Source organism: Candoia aspera, chromosome 1 (genome assembly GCF_035149785.1).
Source record: "Candoia aspera isolate rCanAsp1 chromosome 1, rCanAsp1.hap2, whole genome shotgun sequence".
Classification (NCBI taxonomy): Eukaryota; Metazoa; Chordata; class Lepidosauria; order Squamata; family Boidae; genus Candoia; species Candoia aspera.
This window is the reverse complement of record NC_086153.1, coordinates 156175529-156202925: the sequence shown is the minus strand read 5'-3', so window position 1 is coordinate 156202925 and position 27397 is coordinate 156175529. Positions and strand designations below refer to the sequence as shown.

The following is a 27397-nucleotide window of genomic DNA, read 5'->3' as shown; positions in this document are numbered from 1 at the left end:
AGGACCTAACAGAAGAAGAAGAGATCAAGAAAAGGTGGCAAGAATATACAGAAGGCCTGTATAGGAAGGATAACAATATTGGGGATAGCTTTGATGGTGTGGTCAGTGAGCCAGATATCCTGAAGAGTGAGGTTGAATGGGCCTTAAGAAGCATTGCTAATAACAAGGCAGCAGGAGACGATGGCATCCCAGCTGAACTGTTCAAAATCTTGCGAGATGATGCTGTCAAGGTAATGCATGCTATATGCCAGCAAATTTGGAAAACATAAGAATGGCCATCAGATTGGAAAAAAATCAACTTATATCCCCATACCAAAAAAGGGAAACACTAAAGAATGTTCAAACTATCAAACAGTGGCACTCATTTCACATGCCAGTAAGGTAATGCTCAAGATCCTGCAAGGTAGACTTCAGCAATTCATGGAGCGAGAATTGCCAGATGTACAAGCTGGGCTTAGAAAAGGCAGAGGAACTAGGGACCAAATTGCCAATATCCGCTGGATAAGGGAAAAAGCCAGGGAGTTTCAGAAAAACATCTATTTCTGTTTTATTGACTATTCTAAAGCCTTTGACTGTGTGGACCATAACAAATTGTGGCAAGTTCTTAGTGGTATGGGGATACCAAGTCATCTTATATGCCTCCTGAAAAATCTGTATAACGACCAAGTAGCAACAGTAAGAACAGACCACAGAACAATGGACTGGTTTAAGATTGGGAAAGGAGCACGGCAGGGCTGTATACTCTCACCCTACCTATTCAACTTGTACGCAGAACACATCATGCGACATGCTGGGCTTGAGGAATCCAAGGCTGGAGTTAAAATCGCTGGAAGAAACATTAACAATCTCAGATATGCAGATGATACCACTTGGATGGCTGAAAGCGAAGAGGAACTGAGGAGCCTTATGATGAAGGTGAAAGAAGAAAGTGCAAAAGCTGGCTTGCAACTAAACCTCAAAAAAACCAAGATTATGGCAACCAGCTTGATTGATAACTGGCAAATAGAGGGAGAAAATGTAGATGCAGTGAAAGGCTTTGTATTTCTAGGTGCGAAGATTACTGCAGATGCTGACTGCAGTCAAGAAATCAGAAGACGCTTAATCCTTGGGAGAAGAGCAATGACAAATCTCGATAAAATAGTTAAGAGCAGAGACATCACACTGACAACAAAGGTCTGCATGGTTAAAGCAATGGTGTTCCCCGTAGTAACATATGGCTGCGAGGGCTGGACCATAAGGAAGGCTGAGAGAAGGAAGATCGATGCTTTTGAACTGTGGTGTTGGAGGAAAATTCTGAGAGTGCCTTGGACTGCAAGAAGATCAAACCAGTCCATCCTCCAGGAAATAAAGCCAGACTGCTCACTTGAGGGAATGGTATTAAAGGCAAAACTGAAATACTTTGGGCACATAATGAGAAGACAGGACACCCTGGAGAAGATGATGATGCCAGGGAGAGTGGAGGGCAAAAGGAAGAGGGGCCGACCAAGGGCAAGATGGATGGATGATATTCTAGAGGTGACGGACTCGTCCCTGGGGGAGCTGGGGGTGTTGACGACCAACAGGAAGTTCTGGCGTGGGTTGGTCCATGAAGTCATGAAAAGTCAGAAGCGACTAAACGAATAAACAACAACCACATCACAGTCTGAAGAGAAGGCAATGATTAAAATGCAGTGTATTTTAAAACCGATACAGCTAAAGACAGAAAATATAACTTGCAAAAAATATGATAAAAAGAGAATCAAGCTGTACTCATATATACCTGAAGGTTATTTTGGCAGTTAGTTTAGTTCAGTACAAAGCAAACAAACCAATGAATAGAATTAAACACTGACTGAAATGGGCACATGTACAACCAACCCATACTCTAGCAGGTACACATATTTTGGCACTATTAAAAAAACCTCACTGAGATCAAGGTCTGTAGAGTGGGAGTTATTACACCTCAGTGTTCCACTGGCCGTCAGGAGCCCTTCTGTTTGAATTGTCATAGGGACTTAATTAAGTTAGTAACTGTCATGATAGCACCATCTACCCTTTCCCACACAGAACACCATCAGTAAAAAAAATGCCTTTTAGAAAGACAGTTTATACAATATGAACTCCATTTGCAGTTATGCACTTCCTTTCAAGGGAAGCACCGCATGAGACAGCTCGAACAAAAAGCAAGCTGTGCTTTGGAGCGAGGAATCCATTCATCAGGACCCTGATGATTGGATTATCCTAGTACAGAATGATGAAAAGGACTATAAGCAAACCCAAATGCCAGCACAAATTGCAAATGCCACATAACTAGTGTTTGAGGGGGAGTAGGGGAGAGCCGAGAACAGCACGTAGATTGAATTTGTGTTCTCACACTATACAGTCAAAGTCAACGTAAGAATCTTAAGATTGTATTAAACACTCCAGATAGATAGATGGACAGACAGACAGAATATGTGAAGAGAGAGAGAAAGAGAAAATCATACCCACCCACATCCCTATACTATGTGAATCCCTTGAATACCAAAAACTATAATGCTAGTGCTGGATTTTTTCTCCCTAATATCTAGTTTTCTATTTCAAGGGAATCTTTTTACATAGAACAGCATTCATTTATCTGGAGAATCAATACATGATGAGGTACAGGCCAGATATTTGATTAGCAATTGAGTAAGAACTGGGAGCTGTTTTGCTACCAAAAGCCACTCCCACAAGGCAAAGTGCCTAATAGCCAAATTAGTCTAGTTATACTGACAGCTGAGGCAGAAAATCCCAGGAGCACCTCTCTTCCTCTCTGTCAATAAAAACTAAATGATTAAAAGCATCAATAACCAATAATGACCAAAATCACCTGTCGGAGGGAGGTGCCCCACTCTGCCTCATGTTCTCCATTCCTGTCCACAAAAGAGATTTATTTCATTTATTTATATATAAATTCACATCTGACCCTTCTAGTGCTTATGTGCTACTCAAAAATGACAAAAGATACAAAGTATTTTAGAAAGTGTTTCCTTCTAAGAATCACAAGACCTATTATTTTAGCATAAAATATATCTTTATCTGCATTTACTGAAAGAAAATGTGATGTATTCAGTGCTGAAAGAATAAATGTGAAAAGGACATTCAAAGACAAACAAACACCAACTTAACATTAATGACTTTTGTCAGCATACCACAGTGTGCTTCATGATGAACAGCTCTTAAGGATGGAGTATTAATAGTGCCATTATTGTTTACTAATCACTGAACTAAGAGGAACACTTAATCTTGATTTACTGCCTTTTTACGCTGAGGAAATATAAATGTTTCTCATAACAAAAGACACTGAGCTAAGCCAGCAGAAACACCTTCAGTGTGGAGTGAAAAGATCCTTAACGACCAGAGTTGTTTCTGTCCTATGATGTGTTCCATTAACACATTTTTGATGGAAGACTAAGAGACGAACGCATAAGAAAAGAGCTGCCAGCCGTTCTCTTTCTAAATCTCTCCTTTAAACCATCACACACAAAGACAGTGGCTAGGAAGTTAGTAAACAGCGCAGTGGTTCTATGATGAGTCTGGAGTCTAAGTTCCAGGAGTTCTTGGTAATTCTGTTCAATTCTTCTCCCATGCTCACAGGAGACATTGATGTTTTCAGAATTTATAGGAAATGCTTGGAATATCCCAAGTAGATTAGGTATTATCCACCATGGTTCTCTCTTTTTCTCTATATTAATTTTCTATATTTAAACAGTATTATTCAGGATAAGTAATGAAACTACAACCTCAATGCTTAAGTTTTATTCATACTTAGATTTGTTACTTGCTTTTCATAAAAACCACCAAAAGATATTGTTATGTACTTGGAAGATGTGTATATCCTGGCTCATTCCAAGATTGCTGTATTATGGTTTGGAATCTTATGTATGAGACAGCAATGGAAAGAAAGGCCTTATTTAATGACACACACAAATGAGCACTACCCTTGTGCTCATGATGAGCCTGCTGGTTTTCAGCATAGGCTCAGTAATGCTTCTTTCATGGAAGCTGCCATATATGGTCAATCTCCTTCCCATAATGCCAGACTGCATTGTATGTGCATAGGAAGAAAAACATGCAGAACTAGTTCACTCTGAACAGCTACAGTGATTCTTTATATACTGCCCTGAAATTCAGGTGCAGCTCAGAGATAAAACACCAAATACCAGGCAAGCAGTGGAAGAGCTTGTCATGAGATTTTCATGAATGCAAAATCGGGGGACCCTATTTTGGATGAAGTGCTATTTACCTCCCAGGAGGGACTGCAACAAAGACCACTCTGCAAAATGTGTAGCCATATAAATGTGATATATTTATTATGCAATTCATAGAGATACTGGCATTCAAAATGTAATAAACATTTTAAACTCTATGCCTGTATTAAAACATTAAACAATGAAGTACAATGAAGAGCAGTGGGGGAAAAAATCAATTCATTTTGCTTCAGCAAGCAATTCTGCCACATCATCTGGAAAACAAAACAAAAACAAACAAACAGAAAATAACCCAGGGCTATTATGAACATATACAGATCTAAAATGTCCTCTAAATTAAAAAGAAGCTGAGTTTTTAAAAAAGAAACCTAAGAGGCTACCTAAATGACAACCCAAGCTAGATCAATCGTATATCCCAAGGGTACAAATTCCATAGGCACAGGCAGTTACAGTACCTGAAATCCCACCCCATCTACGCCTCGCCATGTCATTTAACTTGCCTGTACAAACACATACAAGCAGTAGATGTAAGCTGTGGTGTGTAAAGTACAGGGAAGTTTACTCCATTTCAAAGCTAACCTTAAGGCATGGTTCTGTTGTTTTTCCCTCCTTCCTGCCATCTCCTTTTTCTTCTCACCTGTAACATTAACAGAACTCTAAACCCCAGATCCTCTGTCTTTCTCATTTCCTTCAGATTGTTCTTCAATGTTATTCAGCTGCTCTTGAAGAAAGGCTGCCATCTCAAAATACTCAGCCACAGCGTAGCAAAGGATAATCATAAAAGGAGACCATCGTAGAGCTTCTTTATAGAAAAGGGATAGTAGTGGGATAAATGATAAAAGGAGTGCAAAAGCACTCTGAGCACAAAAGGTGCTAAAGATATTTGTAATAATAAGTTTATCAGCACAACGGATAGCCTGATAATCCCCATAAAAATCTTTCCATCAGCTTCCCCTATGGAGAGAGATGTGGAAAGGCTTAGCTGATTATGTACTTCCATTTTTCTCCTTGTGGAATTTGTCATTTCTCTGCTTACAGAAAAATAGGCCTTGTGACAATTTAGCTGAAGATACACAACTATCTCTGGCATTAGAGGGTAATCCAACAATTAGAAAAAAAGTCGTCGTTCTCAGAAGTGAGGCACAGATGTTAAGCACAGACTGGATGTAGGGTGTTTTTTTTTTTTTTTTTAATAGTGCAGCTTTTCTGTATTGCAGAAAGTTTGGCATTCACATAGGAAACAAAGTAATTCACGGAAAGAGCCATAACTCATTCAAGCATCTCAACAGTTCGCTTGTTGTCTGCAACAGATCTGAATAGCTAATTTGCATTGGCAAATGATGTACTGAATACATATTGCTGTCAAACTATAGAATAACCCAGCCACTCATTTGATATCACAAGCTTTTCAAATCCAGTACACAAGTTCCCCAAATGAGATGTAGCTCAGGAATTTCACAAATAGGAAGTGTCTTGGACACAACTTGAAATACCTCCTCAGTCCTGCAAACATCTGGAGCTCTCAGAGGCAAGGAAAAACAATGTGATGTGTGGGAGTAGGAGGGGGGAGTTCCAGCCCAAGTCCACTCTTCACCATAGAAGTTCTCTGGGTCACTTTGGGGCAGCCCAAACTACCTCATGTGATTCTTACAGTATGGATGAAATGAAGGGATATCCTCAAGTAAATTGGCTTGAGCTCCTGGATGAAAGGTAGGCTATAAATGTAACAATTAAAATGAATAAATAAGAATGTTCCTGACTATCAAAGAGGTACACTTTTCAGTTCTTCCTGCTAGGCAGCAGGGAAGCCTAACCTAAGACCCATCTAATGGAGCATCTAATGGAGCAAACTAGCTAAATCCCTGTAAAAAACCACTCTAGCCGTAGCTTTTTCAAAAATTTTCTGAAATTTTCTAGGCTTCTTCCCTACTTAGTCTCTAAGTGAAGCTTTTGTTATCTTTTATTGTTTAATGTGCGGTACGGAATTTATGGCCTCTTAGATGTTGCTGAACTCTATGATTTCCAGCAACTCCAGATAGCATAGCCAATGGTGGGAGTTATAGTTCTAAAATATCTGGACACACACACGTCTCTCACCCCAGTTTTAAGACATCGTTAGGTGCTGAAACTTTGTTAGTAGAGCGGCTGTTCTTTAAAACTTTATTTCCTTGTGCCCAGCTCTACAGGCACTGCTTTCAACCAGTTCAACTTAATTCCTGCTTGTAAGTTATTTGGTAGTTGTATGAGTAATAAACAATCATATGTGAAACCTGCCTTATTCTTTAGCAACCTGTGACTTATCCCAGAACAACAGCCCTAACTGGCATGGACACTTGTATCCAGAAAATGGGCCCACTATGTCACAATAAGGACAACTTTGGACTTTAGAAAGCCAATTTTAATTATTTACAAATTACACTGCTTTCTTTACCCTTTCCTAATTAAGTAACTCTTCTCTCTAACTATAATATCAACATTCTGCGATTTTTTATTTGGATTATTGCTACAGGCAAATACAGTTTGCAGTAGGGACACAAACTGTATTAATATTGTTCAAAAAAGTAAAATAGCTATTATCTTTATCTCTTCCCTGACAGAAAACCTCCACCCACTACCTAAGGATTACTGTACTGGCAATAAGCCACATCAGATTATACAATCAAATGTCTGAAGGCATCCAGAGAATCTCCCTGAAAAGTGTAGTGCATATTTCTTTTAAGGGCACCATCAAGGGTAGCTGGAATAGCTACTTCATCCATACACAAGATTTATCATATTATATTGAGGTGGCAACACTTCTGTATAGGCCGGCTACTTTGTGGAATGGAATGAAGATTGCAGTAAAATGGTCTGAGAAAGACAACTTGGATTGCTCTGCCTGAGAAAATGTCTGTTTGCAGGGAGACCTTTCCCAGTGAGGAAATCAACAAGGGGATACGGAGTATCACTGACCACTGGAACTGGCCACTGAGAATTAACTGAGGCATTTTGTCTGTCTGAGGGGACAAAAGTGGTGGACTCCAGGCCTGGGACTGGTCACCCTTCCAGCACGCACTCAAACTGGAATTATTTGAAGTGAAACCAAAATCACAGTTATTGTACCTCAGGAATAGAGCAAATATAGGTTCTTTATGGTTAGCCTGAATTTTCATCTACAAATAAATAAGTCCCATTTTTATTATTTATTTATTTATTAAATTTCTCTGCAGCCCATCTCATGTACAACTATTCTGGGTGGCTTACAAAGAATAAAAATGGCAAATCACTAAAAACAATTCTATATAACTATAAATATTAAAGCATATAAATACAAATACAGAATATAACATATAAAATTCAAGATGGGGAATAAGATCTTATCCTGGCCCCCTCATGGGACTAACCACCCCCATGAATAGCTGTCCCCGCTCCCATCCCAGGCCAGGTGGCATAAACATGTTTTTAGTCCCTTTTGAAGGCCGGGAGAGTGGGGGCCCGTCTTACCCCAGGGGGTAGCTTGTTCCAGAGATCGGGTGCCACAGCAGAGAAGGCCCTCTTCCTGGACCCTGCCAATCAGCAATCCCTCATGGACAGGATCCGCAACATCCCCTCTCTGCATGATCCGGTGGGACGGGTTGATGTAACGGGGAAGAGGCGGTCCCTCAGGTAACCTGGCCCCATGCCATGTAGGGCTTTAAAGGTGATAATCAACACCTTGAATTGGACCCAGAAGCAAACTGGCACCCAATGCAGCTCATGCAGCAACGGTGTTATATGTACCCTTCTAGGGGCTCCTAAAAAAGCCCGCATAGCCACATTTTGCACTAGCTGTAGCTTCCAAATACTCTTCAAGTGTAGTCCCATGTAAAACGCATTGCAGTAGTCTATGTGGGAGATGACCAGGGCATGAGTGACCGTTCGGAGGGACTCCTGATCCAGGAAAGGGCATAGCTGGAGCACAACACAAAGTTGTCCAAAGGCTCCCCTGGCCATGGTTGCCACCTGCTCTTTGAGCAGGAGCCATGAGTCCAGGAGAACCCCCAGGTTACGCACTGGGTCTGTCTGGGGCAGTGCAACCCCATCCAGATCCAAAGATGTTAAATTCCTGGATGCTAAGGAGTCCCCAACCCACAGCGACTCTGTCTTACCAGGGTTCAGCTGAAGCCTGTTGCTCCCCATCCAGTCCCCTACAGCCCCCAGGCACTGAGAGAGGGTGGTCACAGCATCACTTACGTCACCCGGGATGAGATGTATAATTGAATACCATCAGCATATTGATGATACCTCACGTGTAGAGAATTAAAATGGCAGCCTAGCACAGGGGAGGGAGGGCAGGGCAATCAACAGGTATGGGTTCTGCTGAGGTGTCTGACCAAAGACTGTCCTAAAGTTGAAAATGTGTACTCAGATAACCCCCCTGAAACTGTTAATCTCACTAAGATTAAGTAATGATAATTGTTTAGTTTTTCCTGCACTATCAAGTATTTGTATATTGCTTTTAGTTACACTGGAGGTTTATGAACTAGGTGGAAAAATTAGTATAGCAGTCAGATTTTTTAAAAAAGGGCTCTAATTAATGAGACAGAGTAACCTGGAAATTAGAAATATCTAATTGCATTGAAAAAACTGGCCTATTTTGAAGGGTTCATTACCAGGCTGAGGTTAGATAATATATATGCTAGAGTTGTTTTTCTGTATGGCACAATGCCAAATATGTTCAGGTAACAGTTAGGTGACAATTTTACTTCAATGAGAAGATACAGTGTACAGAATTGTAGCAGAGTTTTGACCAAATTTGGAAGAGACCTTTTGAATTCTCTTCCTATTGAAACTGGGTAATAGAAATAGCTATCACTTATTTTCCTGCATTATTCACCTAGCTGATAATATTTTTTTCCATCTTTGGTTCATACAAATATCCCTTGTTACAAACCAGTTTTGTTTTGTTTTGTTTTGTTTTGAATACTTTGTAAAATAAAATGCTTATTTGAGAATTCCACAGTTGGGAGAAATTCCTCAAATATGACATTATAGGATAACCCTCCCCCTAGCTTTCAGCTCAACTGCACCGAAATGGAGTGCTCTTACATTTTGCAGCAATTTTAATTAGTTTCAAGATATGTCAGGCCATATCATACAGAAGCTTATAGTTATGTTTTTGAAAGATCAGCCTCCATCTGCCCAATATTAAATATGATGGTATCTATCTCAGGACATGAACATAGGTTATGTGAACCAGAGGTATTATCATGATATTATATAGACTGATTTAATGCAACCTAAAGGAACCAAAGGAATACAAGGAACAAATGATACAGTGGCATTCTGATCTTCCACACAACTTACTGGTTCCTTCTGCTGACCAGTCTCTTACAGCATGTAGTCAGTGTTCAGTTTCCAAAGAGGAAAATATAATCCCATTTTGATCTCAAGACTGGGTCCAAAATGTTAGTCCAGAACAGCCTTCCCCAACCTAGTGCCCTCCAGAGACATTAAGAATGCATCTCCCAGAATTCAGCATGACTGATTAAAAAATTTTGGAGCTACAGTTCCAAAACCTATGGAGGATACCAGGTTGAAGATGGCTGGTCCAGAACATAGAGGCTATTCAAGAAAATAGCCATAATGTGACTTCTGGGTGGGGAAAATGGTGAGCTGAAGCATCTCCGAACAGTAGAGACACCACCAAGGTGAAGACTGGTGACAGGGCAATGAGCCCAGACCAGCACAGCCTCTCTGGACAAGGAGAAACCAAGAGATTGCCCATGTGCACTCCAGAAGGCTGCTCCTCACAAGGAAACCAGCAGGATCTAGAGAATCTGTGGGCAAACTGTGAGTAGAACACTGGGAGCTGCAGAAGAAATATCAAGCTCCCAGCCTCAAGTGGAACCTGGACTTGATCCAAACCCCACTTTCTGGCACACATTTGGAATATAATTATTTTATCAGCTACAGAAATCTTCTAAGCAGCAGAGCAACTTGACCACCTGGTGAGTGTTCCTTAGACTTGGGACAAGATTAAAGTGAAATGTAAAGAAATAATTATAAGGATTTAGAACTAACTAAAAGCAAAAAGCTTATTAAGAGTTTGAATTATGAAAATTTAAAATGGATTAAGGGATTAGTTAAATTTGGAATATTGTTTATTTTAAAGTACTTTGGACTTAATTAAACAAATTAAATATCTTCATGGGAAAGAGGACTCTTTAACTTTCTTAAGAGCACTGACTGGAGGATTTTCTTAAACAAAACATTAAGGGAAAGTTGTGAAAGACCATGTGACTACAGAATCACAGAGAACTGGATGGGTCTAAAGAGTTAATTTTTAAAAAGCCTCTCTTATTTTGTAGTTCTACCTTTCTGAATTACTAATTTAAGGAAAGAAATGGCTAATATTAGAAAGCAACACAAGAAGGGAGGAAAGGACCATCAACAGGGCAAATAGGGATTATTCCAGAGACTGCACCAAGGATGTTGGAAAAATTTGAAAAGAGTATTGCAGCGGCAGTGGCAGAATCATTGGTTGAACCTGTTAAGAGAGGGTTGATTTCATTTGAAGGAAGAATGGGGGAAAGATTTGCAAATGTGGAAGGAGAGATTAACAGAAAATTTGAAGAATCTGCAGTACAAATGAGTGAGACAGAACAATAAGCCAAGAGATGAAACAAGATTTAGACAATGTGACACTACCAGATTTAAAAGAGAAAGAATTTTGGCTGAAACTCACAGCAGCTACAGAACAACCTGTGAAGACAGTAAGGGGAGGGTGCTTGAAGCCTTAAAAAAAAATTAGGAGAAGGAAGACATGGATTTAGAAGTGGACAAACTTGACAGAATTAACACAAGAAATGAAAAGTTAAGAAATGTACTAAGAAATATACTTGTGCACCTTGTCAGGAAGAAGACAGGAAACCAGGTTCTACGAAAGCATCTTAACACTAAACTATGGATTAATAAGACCAGAATGCTGGTCTTATTAGAGAGAAAAGAATACAAAATTGATTGTTTCATCAGGGAGAAGATAATAAGTACTTTTATAAAACACTGAAAATCTTTATGGACTTTTTGGTGAAAATGGACAGAAATGAGTTGATGCTTTCTGGATTTTCCAACTGGAAAGGGTTGAATATGAGAAGAGGCAATTTTAAAGTGGGGTGGAGTGATACTAACTTTGTTTGTAATTGCTGTAAAGTAAATCAGAAGTTGCTTCTTTAAATATCTTTCTTTTTCCTTTTCTGTACTTTTTCTCTATCTGTTCTTTCTTTCTTAATCTCATTTTCTGTATTTTTTTCATGTTTATCTTTTACTTGTGTAAAAATCTCTAATAAAAATGATATTAAAAAGAAAAGTCATTATGTGGCCAGTGTAAGGGGAAAATCCCTCATCTGTTTTTTTCCCTTTACTTGTTTTTGATTGAGTATCCTAAAGAATAACTATTATACATTTTGTTGATAAATAAGGATTGTGATAACATTATTCCATTACTTACTAAAATTTTGAAAAAATCTGAAGAATGTGCTTTAGGAAAAAGGACACCCTGTATTAGGTAAAAATGTATTGGTATTGGATTATATTACTTTTCCATGCCTTCGAGTCATTTTATAATTACACACCTTTTCCATGTGAGCCTCTCTGAACTCTCTGTTCTTCATCAGATTGTCCTCTGGATTCTGTGCACAGAAGCTTAAGCAGATAGTGACAAAGGAGAGGTGATGACCAGATGATCATGGTGACTGTTACAGAGAATATTGTTTCTGTAGAAGACTGGACTTTTAGAGTTCTTTCTGACTGTCTTCCCTACCTCAAAACAAAAACAAAAACAGAAGGAGTGGCAACAACCAGCTGTGATTATGTATTCAATCGCTTTCAGGTCCCAGTCTCAAGACACACAATGGAACTATTTCAATAACACTACGCAGTTTGGGTTTGGATCAATGCTGAGATGGAAGACCACCTGAGAACCTGAAGATACTACTGTAAAATAAAGCAGAATAAAAATTACTATAGAAGTAAATAAACAAGCTGGCTCAGTCTCTGGGCAAGCAAACACATTATGGATGTCCCAGCAATCTTTATTATTTTTTAATTATAATATTACTAATAAATAATACATGTTATTATTAAGCATTATGACTCTAAGGAGAACATCAGTAAAAATGGCATGATTCTGCCCTGAGAGAGCTAAACTATTATTAATGTCAGGGGAAGAAATGGCATTGATGTTTTAACACCCCTAAGTGGAGCTCGAGAGAAAAAGCTTTTTAAAGTCTATTTTAATTCAGTCCAGATGGCCTGAACCATGTGGATATTTGTTACATTAAAATAATCTTTATTTGTATTTTTTTAATGGCTTACGGCTCTGCTGAGGAAGATCCAAACAATTAGTTGACAGGTATTGAGGTCTAACAAACATTTCTAGAAAACCGGGGCCCAAATCTGGAAAACAACTATGCCTAGATCAATTTCCTACAACAGATCCTCAATATTGGATCAACAACCTGATGACCGCATTCTGAAAACTATAAAATTATAGCACAAGCTTCAATATCAGAAGTGTTCAAAGAATACTCAGACACCAGAGAATCAAGAATCACAAAGCATAAGGCAAAGGCAGAACAATGAAGATTCTTATGTAGCAAATATTTTTCATTACTAAGACATGGATATGTTTATTTGAAAAACAGTAGAATCTATCTAGAATTATATAAATAAGAGAGGGCAAGCTCTTGGGGGAGAGCAGCTGAAATGGGGGGGGGCACAATAAAGCAATTATCTCTGAAGACAGCATACAATAATAATATCTATAATCTCAAAGATTAAAGAGCCAGTCTGGTATAATGGTTAAGGCACCAGGCTAGAAACCAGGAGACCGTGAGTTCTAGTCCTGCCTTAGGCACAAAGCCAGCTGGGTGACCTTGGGCCAGTCACTCTCTCTCAGCCCTAAGAAGGCACTCTCCTCACCCTTGCCAAAAAAAATCCACCTTGCCAAGATGGACTCATTGGGGGAGATGGGCGGTGATATAAATTTAATTAATAATAATAATAATAATAATAATAATAATAATAATAATAATTAGGGACTAGTCCAAGCAGTCACTAGGAGTCAAAAAGTTACTTGAAGGGAGCTCCCCCCGCCAAAAAAACCTTAAAGCAATCAAATTCCCCCTCTTTTTGGGTACATTAGTTTAAATTGCCATTGTTGGGGCAGTAAGAAAAAAGTCTCATACTTCCTGTGACTTTTAATAACCTTTAAGCCCTTTCAGTTAGATATACATTCTCTCTTCTGCCCTCCAAGTGCTAATTATAAAAAAAGAATTGTTATTATATTCCAACAGAAACAAAGGGTAGTAAAACTTATACAGATGTATTGATTTCTAGAATCCTATCAAATATTTATTTTAAAGTGCTTAAAGATCTAGTCAGCTAATGAAAGCTACAGGTTGTTTCTCATTTTATTTATTCTACAAAAAATGGAAATGATGTGCTTCATTGACTCTTTGTACCTATTTCTGGAAAAAAATTGCTAACTATAAATGGAGCTATAATGGAAGTGTGAAACGTCCATCACAATAAAATAGGGAAGATAAATCTGAAGAAATGGCTGCAGTCGTATCACACCATGCATGGTAATTTAAAGGGAACAAGAGAGTTAAAAACAAATGAAATTACAAGTATACCTTTTGGAAAACAGACAATCCAATTAAATAGATGGGTTCAAAAATTAATAAGCAAGTGCTTAGTTTGCCGTTCAAATACTTTCAACTCAGAATAATTCAGAGAACTGAAAGAAGGTGATACCATTAAATTCTTATTGCTTACTTTTGAACCATCCTGCCTTCAGAAAGTTTTAAGTTCTATTTTTAATATAATAGTTAAGAAAGAATATGATTAATAAAACACCAAGAGACAAAGATAATTTTTCCTGGGATTATTTTATTTTTCAAGGAAGTGTTAAGTTATCCGATACGAATGCCAATTGAGCTCCAACTAATCTCCATTAATTTTGTACAGTTCTCCAGGAAATACAGAACATAAGAATTTGAAAACTGAATTTCATTTGATTGTTTTGATGGCTGATGCTTTCAAAGCAGAAAGCAAAGAGCCTCAGACCAGACCAAACTGTTATACAATCTGTCATGTTGGTACAAGTGTCCCACATATTCCACTCTGAGAAGAGCCACAAAATCTATTACTATGAAAGGCAGGCAAAATACATCAAATTGATATGGCCACCCATCTCACACATTTAAACCCTGGGGGTTAACTCTCTCTCTTATACACACATAAACCCACACAAATCACTGCATTCCTGTATTCAGAAGAAGTCAGCGATGTCTACAGGACAGAATTAAGGGAGTGGTCACAGCAGTGCCATTGAGGACCCACCTCTTTTGAATATGCTTTGAGGTTGCAGGCATGCTCAAAGGGGCAGGGCTTTGATCGCATTGCCATGACTGCCATCTTGACCTTTTTGACCTGCTTGCTGTGTACTCCACTGGTAGTAGTTGACCTTTTGCATAGGTATGAATTCATTTAATTTACAACAAAATTTTTATCTAAACAAATCAAGTCCTTAAAAGTTCTGCTGTTAGCTAGTTAGTAGGTGTGGGGGCCTGAGTCTCTTAAGAGTCATCAGTCAGACCATACCTCCATGAAGCTGGACAGCTGACTCACAATCAGAACTTAAATTTATTTGCACAACATTTAACTTCAAATTCAGTTGAAAACCTAAGTGACAGATAACACAATATTTTGCAAATCAAAATTGCTCACTCTTGTTCTGCCCAAATACAATATTTTCTCAAATAGGATCACTCATTTAAAAAATAGAAGCATCTGTATTGTGAAGAATTATTGCACAGTACTTTCTATATATCACATACAATCTGTATAACTTTTGAAAGAGAACCCTTGGATTTTATTTGGGAAGCAAAAATGCAGCCATCAGAGAGAGAGAGAGAGAGAGAGAGAGAGACCTTCCACATTTGAAATTTAGATCGACAATTGGTGAAAAGATGAGTGAAAACAATTCCTGCTGACTTTTCAGTCATTTCACTTCAGATACTTGTTTATTTCTTTATGGAGTATGCCTAACATTTTTCTTCACAGCAAGAAGGATGACAAATGGTAAAATATTTGGATTATGTGAATGATGGTTAATTGTCCTCAAGGCTGAAACCTACCAAGTGCTCACACAGGGAGGAAGGAGGAAGTACATGTGCTGTGCCATTTCTCTACAACTCCAAAGTAGACAAGAACTACAGTTGCATCTGAAACTCCAGCCTCTTTTTCTTGTGGCAATCTATGCATACTTGCTTCAGTTTTTATGTAAGAAGCACACTTAAAAAAAAACATTGTATACAATTATTAGAAATAGCTCCCTGGGGTTTCTGAGAAGAGATTTTCATTGAATACATGGAAAATACACAGAACTGACAGGTAGAGCAGGGCACCAATTATAAGCCACCTGCCACAGACGTTTTGGGTTGCTTCCTCCTAGCGTCTGAACTAAAAGTGGCAAGCATTTTTATATTTATTTCTCAACCTGGGTATCTTAAAATAAAGATGAGGCTTAAGAAGATTGTGTTCAGGGCAGTGATGTGCTAGAGCTGGCTTGTACTGGCTCACAAGAGTTCCTTGTAAAATTTTTGGGAATTTTGCAAGCCGGTTGAGAGCAGAGCTGAGCCCAACTGTTCAGCAACTAGCAGTGCAGTGTGGCAGCAGCAATGCAGCTGGCAGAGCCCCCTGTTAAATCTTCACTAACACACAACTGGTTGAGGCTGTCACACTCCTGCTCCTGCCTAACAAGGACAGTTCTTTGAGGGAGTTTGTAAAATGTTATCAGCAATACCCCTTTTTCTCATAATGTAGGAAAGTGTTTTTTTAAAAAATAACTGTCATCTTAAAAACTGAACATGCTTGTATTTAACAGAGAAAATCAATTCCCTTCTACTTTATAAAAAAGAATCCCTACGAAAACACAATTACTATGGTTTTTTCCCCCTATGTGCCAAACTATTTTTAAAGGATGATATACTTCCAACCCGCCAGGGATTTTTCAAACTGAAAAATAAAAAGAAACCCATAAATACATTCTAGTCTGGCCAAACTCACAGAGTATGCTCTGCAAGTTTTACTTTTCCTGATTTACTAATAATATAATTCCTGACTCGTTTCAGATTTTGTGGTGGCTCCAATCGTATGTGGCAACAAAGCCTTACTTGTTGGTTCTTTTTCAACTATTTCTCTTTGGCATCTTTAAATAAAAAGCACTTTTGTTTACAGTTTGACAATTGCAGATTCCAAAAATGCACTAGATGTCCTGTGGGAAAAGGAAACGCTTTTCAAAAAGCATTTTAATGAAATTCAACACTCTCTTTTGGTCCAGCACAGTTAAGAAATTCATAGCTTAATGCATGTTTAGATCACTGAGGCTTAAATGGTTGCCTATGTCTCATACGGTGAGCTTTTTTTTAACATAGTAATTTTATTAAGGATTATAATTACAAAATTATAAAAATAATACAAGCTGAAAAAACCCTAAAAGAATAAAAAGAAAAAGTAGAAAATGCAGAAAAGAGAGGGGAAAAAGAGAAATTAGAAAAAAGAAATTAAAAAAGAAAAAGAAATGCATAAAGAAGTGACCTCCCACCTTCATCACAATAAGTATAAGCAATTTTAGTAACTTATCATGTTCTCTTAAAATACAACAAATGATCTCTTTTTCCCATTTCTTATCTATAAACAAATCCATAAAGCACCATCATTTCAGTCCTGATGTCAACAAAAGTCCATTACCAGAGGTAACAACATATCTATTTTAGCCTTGATCAGGTAAGCACCACCCAGAGTCACTTGTTGGGATCGGCAGCTATAGAAATCAAATAAATAAATACATAAACAAACAAACTTTAGATTCCTTCCTTTTACTTCTAATGATCTTTAGTCCCTTCAAATAATGTCCTAGAACTTGATTTCATTTTTTCTTTGTCCCTTCTCACAAAATTCTTCAAAACTTTAAGTTTAAACTTTAAAATGTTTGTATTGTTTGTTGTTTGTATATCACTTTTTAATTATTAAGACATCAGCTGGTTTCTTTTGTATATCCAGTGTAACGTCTTTTTCAATGCCATTCTTGTAGCCTGTCATTTCTAAATTCATTTTCAACTCAGTCTCGATCTTGTCAGGTAGAACTTGTTCCTCTTCCATAACATCTTTTAGACATAGTCTATCTTCAGAGGCAGACACTATTAAAATTAACTTCTGGGTTCATTGTTCAAAAATATCCTTTAATATGTCCAATGTTAAAATATTTTGCTTCACTCTGTAAGTCAAGTTTGAGTGTTCTTCTCCTTTAATTGTAATCTTTAATTCCTTCTAGTTCCCTCTAGTATCCAATTTTTAAAGTATCTTATTATTTTTTTTTAAAAAAATTCAAAACAAAACCATTTTCCCACAGGAAGGATTCTATATAATTAGTTCCAAAATCTTATTTGAAATTTATCTGGACCCTTAGTCCATTTATAACTTTCTAAAATCAAAGTTTTAATCACCCTTTTGCTGTTTATTTAAAAAAAATTAAAAATCTTAAACTTGCAGTTAAAACTTCTCTTGCTAAGGATCGAAGGAAATTCACTCGATGCTGTAAAACTTGTGGATCCAAAGGTTACTAATACCTGAAAAGCAGTTAACAAGCAATTTCTGAAAGTGATTAGAAAAGGAAGTATGTGAACTTAGCGTCCTTTCAAAGGAACCAACTGCAGTTTGAGCATGATGGCTAGTCCCTCATCTCCTAGAGCTCTAAACCCCCTGAAGACCACTATCTTGCAGTCTCCTCATGAGGAGATGCTGTCTGGAGCACTTGTGGGTGAGTTCAAGTCCTGTCCTTCTCCGGAGAGGAATTACTGAAGAGCTGATCTACTCGCTGGCTTTTCATTCCACCACAGTTGTCAGAGCTTTGAAGAACAAGGTTCGGGGTAAGATACCATCAATATGCTGATGATACTCAGCTTTATATCTCTACCCCAGACCGCCTGAGTGATGCCGTGGATGTCCTGACCCAGTGCCTGGAGGCTGTGAGGGCTTGGATGGGGTGCAATGGGCTTCGACTCAACCCAAGCAAGACTGAGTGGCTTTGGGTTTGTGGGCCTCCCAGTGACAAGATTTTTCCACCATTGGTCCTGGATGGGGTGGCACTGCCCCAGAAGGACCCAGTGCGCAATCTGGGGGTCCTCGTAGACTCATGGCTCCTGCTCGGAAAGCAGGTGGCAGCTCGTGACCTCCCATCTGGACTACTGTAATGCGCTTTACATGGGGCTGCCCTTGAAGAGCATTTGGAAGCTTTAGCTGGTGAAGAATGGGGCTGCGTGGGTAGTAAATGGAGTCGGATATTTGACGCATGTAACACCGCTGCTATGTGAGCTGCATTGGTTGCCAGTATGCTTCTGGGTGCAATTCAAGGTGCTGTTTGTCACCTTTAAAGCCCTTCATGGCTTGGGGCCGGGTTACCTAAGGGACTGCCTTCTCCCAGTTGTTTCTGTCTGTCCAATTCGATCTAGTAGGTTGGGGATGCTGCGGGTCCCATCAGCCAGGAAGTGTCGGCTGGCGGAAACTAGAAGTTGTGCCTTCTTTTCTGTAGCGCCTGCCCTCTGGAACATTCTCCCTCCAGAAATTAGGATGTCCCCGACCCTGTTGGCCTTTCGTAAGGCCGTGAAGACCAGGCTTTGTGCCCAGGCCTGGGGCCTTGAGCGTGTGGATGGTCCCGCCTCTTGGCTGTATTAACATCCATACATTGCTTACTTGGCAGCCATGTATATTTATTTTGTATTTATTTTATATTTTAACGGTTTTAATTGTAATTGTTTTAATTGTTTTATAGTTTATTGTTGTAAGCCACCTAGAGTCACTTGCTGAGATGGGCAGCTATAGAAATCAAATAAATAAATAAATAAATAAATAAATAAATAAAATAATTCAGAAGGATCTAAGTTGTTTAGATATAAATCACTGCAATCAGATTGATAAAACCCAGGCTTTGGTTTTTAATCTTATATGAATATTTTCCACAGTATATTGTATGAAGGACAAAGAGCTTTTCTCTTCCACTTTATAGAAGTTTTCCATTTTCAGAACAGTCTTGACAAATGACTGTCTCATGGATGAAAGAGAAAGAATGCTAACTTTATCTCCTGTTTCCACCGTGCCTTTTAGATAACCCTTTTTGTTTTGTGTTCAGAGCTTGCTGTCTACACACTCCTCAGAGTCTCAGCTGAACAATACCTCAGACTTTTAGCTGACGTTTCAGCCTGAGCACAGGTCAAACACAGGCAGGGAGCAAGCCTTGATGTATTAAGAAGTTTCAACATATTAGCATTGTTTCAAAGCACTTCAAGCACTGCAGAAGAACAGGCTTCTAGCAAAGTATTTGGGTGTGTGGAGATTTTTAAATGTGCAAAGACAAACACTCAGTTCAGGAATAATGAATCAAATTAATCATTGGAATGTGCCAGTAGCATATTTAGCTATAATGTAGTCTTCTGCACTAGAAATATTACCTTAGGTACTCAGCATGCCTCTACATGGTCTGTGGAGGATGTTCACAAATGCACTTTGCTGGAGTATTTTAAAAAAAGGAAAGAAAAGAAACTAGAACATATAAAGAGAGACAGGCAATTGGATTATTATTTAAAATTTTATGAGCTGCTTTCTTTTTGAAAGTATCCCCCAATGTCTGTAGTAAACATTAAAAAAACCACAAATGCTTTGCACAATATCAATACAATGAATATTAAAGAAAATCTGTGCTGACAGCATTTTTTCCTGTCTTTGTTTTTCTTCCAAGCAGATGCTAATGTCTCTACTTACTTATATCACTGGGTGCTGCAGATCAAAACTGAGACTAACCGAAGCAGTAGTAGGGAGATGATGGCTTCCATCCCTTTAATGTGTTCAAGCAGAGGTTAGACAGACACTTGTTGGGCATGCTTTTGTTTAGTTGGCTGGACTCAGTGACTTCAATGGACCTTTCAAAATTTGTGATTCGACAATGGAAGGCAACGTAGGAATAGAACATACTCCATTGTTTCCCATCAAGATATGTATACACCCCTAGTCCTATTATAGCCTCATGTTCAATGTGTTATAGGAAGTTACCCTATGTGGGTCAGATTGTTGGTCTGTTGATAAGTATCTACCCAACAACAATATGTTTGATCATTACTGGCACTAGGCATATATTTCACATTAAAGAAAAGTATTGTTACATAAATTAAGTCTTTCACTGGAACACTCACATTTAGAAAAAAAATTCTAAGAAGCCAGTCTTGTCTAGTGAGGATTTTGTTCACATCATTTTTTTAAAATAAGGACTTAAGAAAATGTAAAAGTATCTTCAATAGTAAGATAAGAAGTTAATTATTGAAAAATAATAAACATGGGAGAGAGTAAAGTTAATAATTTTTTCTACCTCTACCTTTTACTCACATCAGCCTCCAATGAAATCTTTGTAACAGGAGAAGTTGTGAATATTTTTTATTCTATATTGTTACAGACACCAAGGCTGCTTATTATCCTAACCAAGCAGATTACACAAATGCTTAAAAGAGATACACACTGAAAATGAATGGGTTGTTATAATGTATCAAATGCAAAAGATGGGCAGCATCTAACTGCAGTCTTAATATTCAAATATAATCTAAGGAACAAGATTTATTCATCCACAACCTTAAAAACTAAACTAGTATGTCACTTTAAGAACTGGTGCCTGAATTTGCAATTCTCTCCCCTCCCTTTTTTATCATGTTATAACAATTTACATTTTACAGATTGCAGATAGACTCTCAGCAAACCACTATAGCTACATCCTTAGACAACTATGTTCACTAAAGGTACAATTCTGGATGGCTGAACCTTGGGGTTCCCTCCACAGCAACATTCTAAGAAAAAAAATGGTGTAATTCTTCGTATGTAGGTGCCATACGAAGAATTCGTATGTAGGTGCCATACTCCAGTCATTCTGAAGTAACTTGTTACTTTTTTAACCCTCTGTAACTTAAAATGATTAATATGACTATTAATATGACTCTCAGTCATTTGCCACCAGCATCAAGATACATTGTCCCATGGATATGCTGTATTGTTGTGATTTTTAATTTTTTTTTGTCTAGATGTTACTAGACCTATGTCCCATGAACCTACCTAACTCATCCTTAAACCCATCTTATGCTAGCAGCTATCACTGTACCTTTTCACTAACACAATAAATTATGCATTGTGCAAAATAATGTTTTCTTAATATAGTAGTTCTTTCTTTTTTTTAGGTTTAACTGAATTTTAACTTGTTCCTTCAGACACTGAATTATTGTCTTCTGCTTCTTGGTGAATAAGATGAGACATTGCAGCCAGTTGTCTGAGAACCATTTATCTGTACAGGTGATGGATTAGGTGATGGATTCTAACAGACAACATTGATTGGAAGTGTATGGAAGGACCATCAACTCTACTAAGAGCTCTTGATATTCTCATTGAAATTGATATGGTTTTAATAGAGAATAATTTTGATTTTAGTTGGATAGTTGAAATGTGGTGTCAGGTCTAGCTCTGGATATAGTTTTTAATAGTTCTGATGGCCATGCTTGCTTATTTGTTTTTATGATTTATTTACTGTCTTTCTATTCACAGAACTGCTGGAACTCAGTAAATTGCTGGCTTCCACTCAGCTCTCAGTTGAACTGAGCTGTACCACAAAACCTTAGATTACAAAAAGAATCTAGCACTATGCCTTGGTTTGGCAAGTTCAGCTCATCTCCTGCCAGTTATTGCCCATAACTATTTGGAAATATGATCAGAACAAAAGAAAATCCAAGTCCAGAGAAAGAGGACTCTCCTGCTGAAAGTTACAAAGTCTAGGGTTGCCAGTTGGCTAGCAGCTAGCTGGTATTTTCTTCACAGCTTTCTAATTTATTTAACATACAATTTTCCCATGTTGCTTTTTGCTAGTACCACTCAAGCAAATGCAAACCATTTCAGACATTTTGGACACATGCCTTAAGATAATCAACATATCAGGTATCACTGTTGCCCAGTGCAGATTAATACTATTGCATTGTAACGTTAATGTCTGTTTATTTTAATTTTTATATTGATTTCTGTATTGGGCAGTTATTTCTAAAACTTTTTGTTATGACACATTGTTATGGTTATATACTGCCAGGAATCATAGGATTTTGGCAATCAATCAATCAATCAATCAATACTTACAATAGATCTGATGAGGTTCTCTTTTGCCAGTTTCAAAGAGGCTTTATAGCAATTTGCCAGATCTTCTTTATGGATATCGCTAATATGCCCCCGAGCTATAGGGCCCACAGTGTGAATGACATCTGCAAAGAATAATCCGATCAATCGATCAATATCAAATCTTGAATAACATTGTATAAAATATCAAAGGCAAACTGGTAAATCAGTACGGATACAGCCAAAGTCTTGGCAATGTTTAAAGAAAACTGAATAAAAGATAAAGTTGAAATCAGAATATTTAAGTTAAAACAGGACAGTTCAAGGTAACAATTCCTCAAATCGGAGTATTTATTGATACATTTAATCTATACCATAATACTCTACTTCCTATATGTGTATGTGTTGTTTTGCTTACTTACCTTGATGTTTCCTGCCCTAATGTCTAACTTAAACCAAGCTGGGATTAGATGCTTGAGAAGCTCACAATACCAGCTTGTGTGTGGACTATATATTAGGCCCCTTTGTGGTTCCTGAGACCATTACTTACTTCTTTCCTGAAGTGTATTTAGATAGCACACCCAAGCTGATATGTAATGAATCGAAAGGAGAATGATTTGAAAATCTTTGGTTATTTCTTTTCCAGTTGCTGGAAACTTAGTACCAAGAAAAATTGCCAGTAGAATTTTATCTTTAATCTGACAAGAAAGTGTTATCTTCAAATGTTTAAGTTATCTAAATTATTACAATGTCAACAAGTTTTAGTTTATATTGTAGAAATACTGCTGTACCTAACTAATATCTGAATTCTATAATGTATTATTTGCATCTTATAATACAATAAAACAATTAACTACAAAAAAAGTTGAAGGGCTCCAAATCAATATGATGTGTAGCACCTGGTCATTCTCTTTTGAGATGAATTTTGTGCAATGGAAGAGTTAATTCTTATAAACTTCCAGCTTTTGCATATTATTTAGCCACCTACCAACTTTCCATCCAAGAACTTAGTTACTTCAGGTTTTGCAGGGAAAGGAAAAGTAGTATTATACAGTATGTGTATGAGCCCAAGGCAGAATTCAGCAATGAAAAAGTGCTTTCCTATTTTCTTTTCTTTCTCTGCTAAGATATCAAGTTGGATAAGATAACTTCTAAACACTTGATAAGACCTTTTGAACACACCAGCTCAGGGAACATTCTCCACTTCCTCTTCAAGGATCTATTCATATATTACAGGCATGCAGTTGACCCTGTATCTCCATAATTTGACTCTGCTCATTAGGGTTTTGCCTGATTACTGACAGTGCCCCCAACCCTGTGAGCTGGATGATGTAAGAGGTAGGTATGATGTTAGGAAACAAACTCTTCCAAGTCCTGTACTGGGGCTACCTTGAGAACAAGAGTCCTTTCCTCCTGGAAAACCAGGAAATAATTGCTACCTGCGCCATCTACAAAGGGAAAGGAATGCCCTTAGTGCTCAGCATTTGGAAGAATGCCTCTGATTGGAGAAAAGCAGCTCAGAAATCCCCCCTAAAAGGAGGCAAGGAAAGATGAAGGGTCTGGAGAGAGAAAGCTGGGGGATGGGATGTCATGCCCTGTTCCCACAACACACTCAACCCAGTCACAACTAATCCAGTCAAATTTCCTTACTGGTGATTCTGGCAGCACACAATCACACTAGCTAGGTAAAACAAAACAAAACAAAACAACAACAACAACAAAACCCACTATTGTGGGAACATAGAATCCCCACCCACTTTTCTCAAGAATGTCATATATACCATAAACTCTTGCACCTTAAAAGTATTGGCAAAGCTTTGTGACATCACTAGTCCCTTCCCCACTGGTTGTAGTTTGTGTGTTGTAGCTAATCAGTGTTTAGGAGGTATGTTGTACTACCAGGCCTCAGGAATGAATTTTGCAAGAGAAAGGCTTATTTTTTCAGCTGCTTTTACTCTCCATTCCCTTTGACCCAGTCAGCATGCTGTGGGAAACAGGATCCATCAATTGCATTTGGCCAGGTTCTCTCAAACATGCCAAGCTCTCCCAAGCATGCTGAGACAGCATTTCAGTTCTGCCATTTTCTTTGTAGATTAGCAAACATAAAGATTTAAATAACTGCCAAAGGGAAATATCTACCAGGGAATTTGTTTTGTCAGTAAACTCCACGGGCCTTGTAAAATCAAACATGAAAGGATTTACATAGCCAAACTTTCTGACAGCTGTAAACACCACACTGAGAAGCACACAAAAAGGAAATTATCAACCTTCCCTTTTAATCATAGTTATTTCCCCCAGTTATATGTTAGGAGAGGTTGGTTATTTGGCTGGAGAATTAAACCTACAATACTTAGGAGCAAAGCTATTTAACACTATTTCCAATAACTGACATCTGAATTTGACTCTTAGTATTTGCCAGACGACAAGGATGACAACTCATGATTGAAACATGGTTTCTATACTGGTTTTACCCCTTTCAGCTGACCCACAAACATGCAATTTGGGCAGTCCAATAATAGAGACCTGTTGCCGGCGGAACAAATTCAAAAATGAATGGAAAGAAGTCTCGGTTTCCACATGCCATTACCTTTCATTACCGTGTTTATTGTATTGGAAGGTAACAGCAGACACTGTGTAAAGCAACATGTCTGTGTGTATGAAGTTTGAGTCCTGGGTTATTGTTTTTAAAAATGCAAATATTTTTATAGCTGAAGCCGACACAACGCCTTAATCAGAGAAAGTTCATTTTATTTATTCTGCCAACTCCTGAAATGCCGTAAAATGTGGTCACAGCAGGACTTCGTCTTCAGCTATAAATACTTATTGCCACAAAATGCTGCAGGAGCAGCAATCAGGCTTGACATTTTATTGCCCAACCTAGGCCAGCAGTATTAAAACATCACTCATAATTAGCAATGTCCAAATAATACACATCTTAAAAGGGAGTTTCAGAGCAAAAAACAAGGCTACTAAATATTAAACATTTGCTTTGACTACAAGATATAGGATGCTTTGCAAGGCCATTTCTTTGCGGTTTTGCAAAATGTTTTGCAAATTAGAGTTAACTGATCAGCATGGTATATTGCTGCAATTTTGATACTGCATTTTCCTAACAGATAAGTGATTTTTTAAAACCCTGTTATTTTACAGAGCATTTCCTCTAGTTAAAAAACCCTTAGCCCCTCATGCAAGGAACATTCAAAGTTTTAACTAGAATTTCTGCTTGGCAAACACCTTCCCAGACAAATATGGCTTGAGGGGCAATGTGATTACCATGTAATTTTAGTCTTCTCTGAAATGGTGAAGTTGGCACCTAAGTACGAGACAGCACTATCCAATTTTTTTCTTTAATGAGATAAATACTGCACATTCAGGATTGGCAAAAATGCAGTATCTAGAATGCATTAGAGTCTTTAAAACTCTAGTGTAAAAAAGACAGAGGGGTTTTGAAAACCAATTCTTCATTTACGAAAGAGGAGGAAAGATATAAGCAGTTGTGGGCATGGTTTAGACTACTACTTTGACAAACAGAATAAAGGATGGGCTAGAGACACAACTCTTGGGAAGCAGCAGTCAATTAGGATGTGAATCCTCTCCCTTCCTGCCCCCCACCCGAAAGCTGGGAACCGTATGGGAAGCATATGGTACCAAGACTGTTACAAAAACTTTCAAAGAACACTAACATACAGAGTGATGTAAAATGGCTGTGAGTGGTTATGTGTTTAGCAATAAAAGAGACAATGTTCTAACACTTGTGTGAAATAAGCAAACTGTTTTTTAAGATGAAAAACAAATATAACATTGAAGGAAGGCAAGGGAAGGGGAAGGCAGAAAGAAAGAGAAAACAATGAGAAAGCAAAAGACTTTAGGGAACTACATTAGGACTGTTCTCACTAATGCTCTTGACAACTTAGTGAAATGTAGGAGTAAAGTTTAAGATAAAATCTAATTATGTAAAACTGCAAACATGGATGAAGAAAGAAGAGCCTTAAAACCTAGGCAATAATAAATTCCAAACTCTCAGTCTATTTTAAAATATTTTTTAAAATGTATCTTTAAACAAAAAGACAAAAGTAAAATATACAGTGCAAAGGCTGTTCTGAATACGTTAGATGTCATGTTAGAAAAGATAAAATGCCTCTAATAACACTCAGCGCTGACTCTGAGACACAGTCTGTTGCTTTAAAGGACACTCTATATTGAATTGCTCATCCAAATTGACTTATGGAAAACAGAAGGCATGAATAGAAAGCAAATATTAAAGTTAGTACACTTATTTATTACTCTAACCTTCTTCCAAAGACAGTTTTTAAGCTCTACGGGAGATCTGAACTCAAGTCAATCAGATCTGAATTCAACTGCTAATCACTCTGGCTATCTATAGTTAAAAGAGATTTACAGCTTTGGGGTTGGGGGAAGCCTGGCAGTGTTGCTTTAGGAGAATTTTTATCCCTACAGGGAAGGAAGGTAACCCACATTAGGTGAGACACATTTCTATTGAATCATAAGAGTAGCACAAGCCATCTGCTACTCATATTAGTTATCATCCTGGTACACAGGTTTAAGTAAATCCATACCCATAAAGTAGCATGTAAAATTCCAATTACAAGTTCTATAGAACAACTCTAATTGTAATAACGAAAGAGTAATTAAAAAACAAAATGAATGTGTGACAACTTACAAACAAAATGTACAGGCCTACCTGTATGTCTACATACATTGCTCAAACTGAAATTAAACAACAACGAAGCCCTGTAAAAATAAAGTGGTTTCAGTTTGTAGAGAACAGCATAATTAATGGAAGCACAATCCCAGCACACAGGAGAGGGCTCACATATTCATCAGACATGGAACATATTTGCTATTTTTATTCCTGTCCCCTGCTGTCTGCAGGCTACCATTTGTGATAACCTGTGTGGATCACAGTGCCAAAAAGGAATGTAAACAGTCCTTTGAACATTCTCAGGATAATT

At 37.9% G+C, this 27397-nt stretch overlaps 1 protein-coding gene across 1 annotated transcript in view; it reads right to left on the bottom strand.

Annotated features, from left to right (window-relative positions):
* Positions 1-27397, bottom strand: part of MACROD2 (mono-ADP ribosylhydrolase 2) — a 1156239-nt gene that overhangs the window by 546488 nt on the left and 582354 nt on the right. The window contains exon 6 of the mRNA XM_063316393.1: positions 22449-22570. Within this exon, the coding sequence (XP_063172463.1) occupies positions 22449-22570 (122 nt within the window). The remainder of the gene's footprint in view (positions 1-22448; positions 22571-27397) is intronic.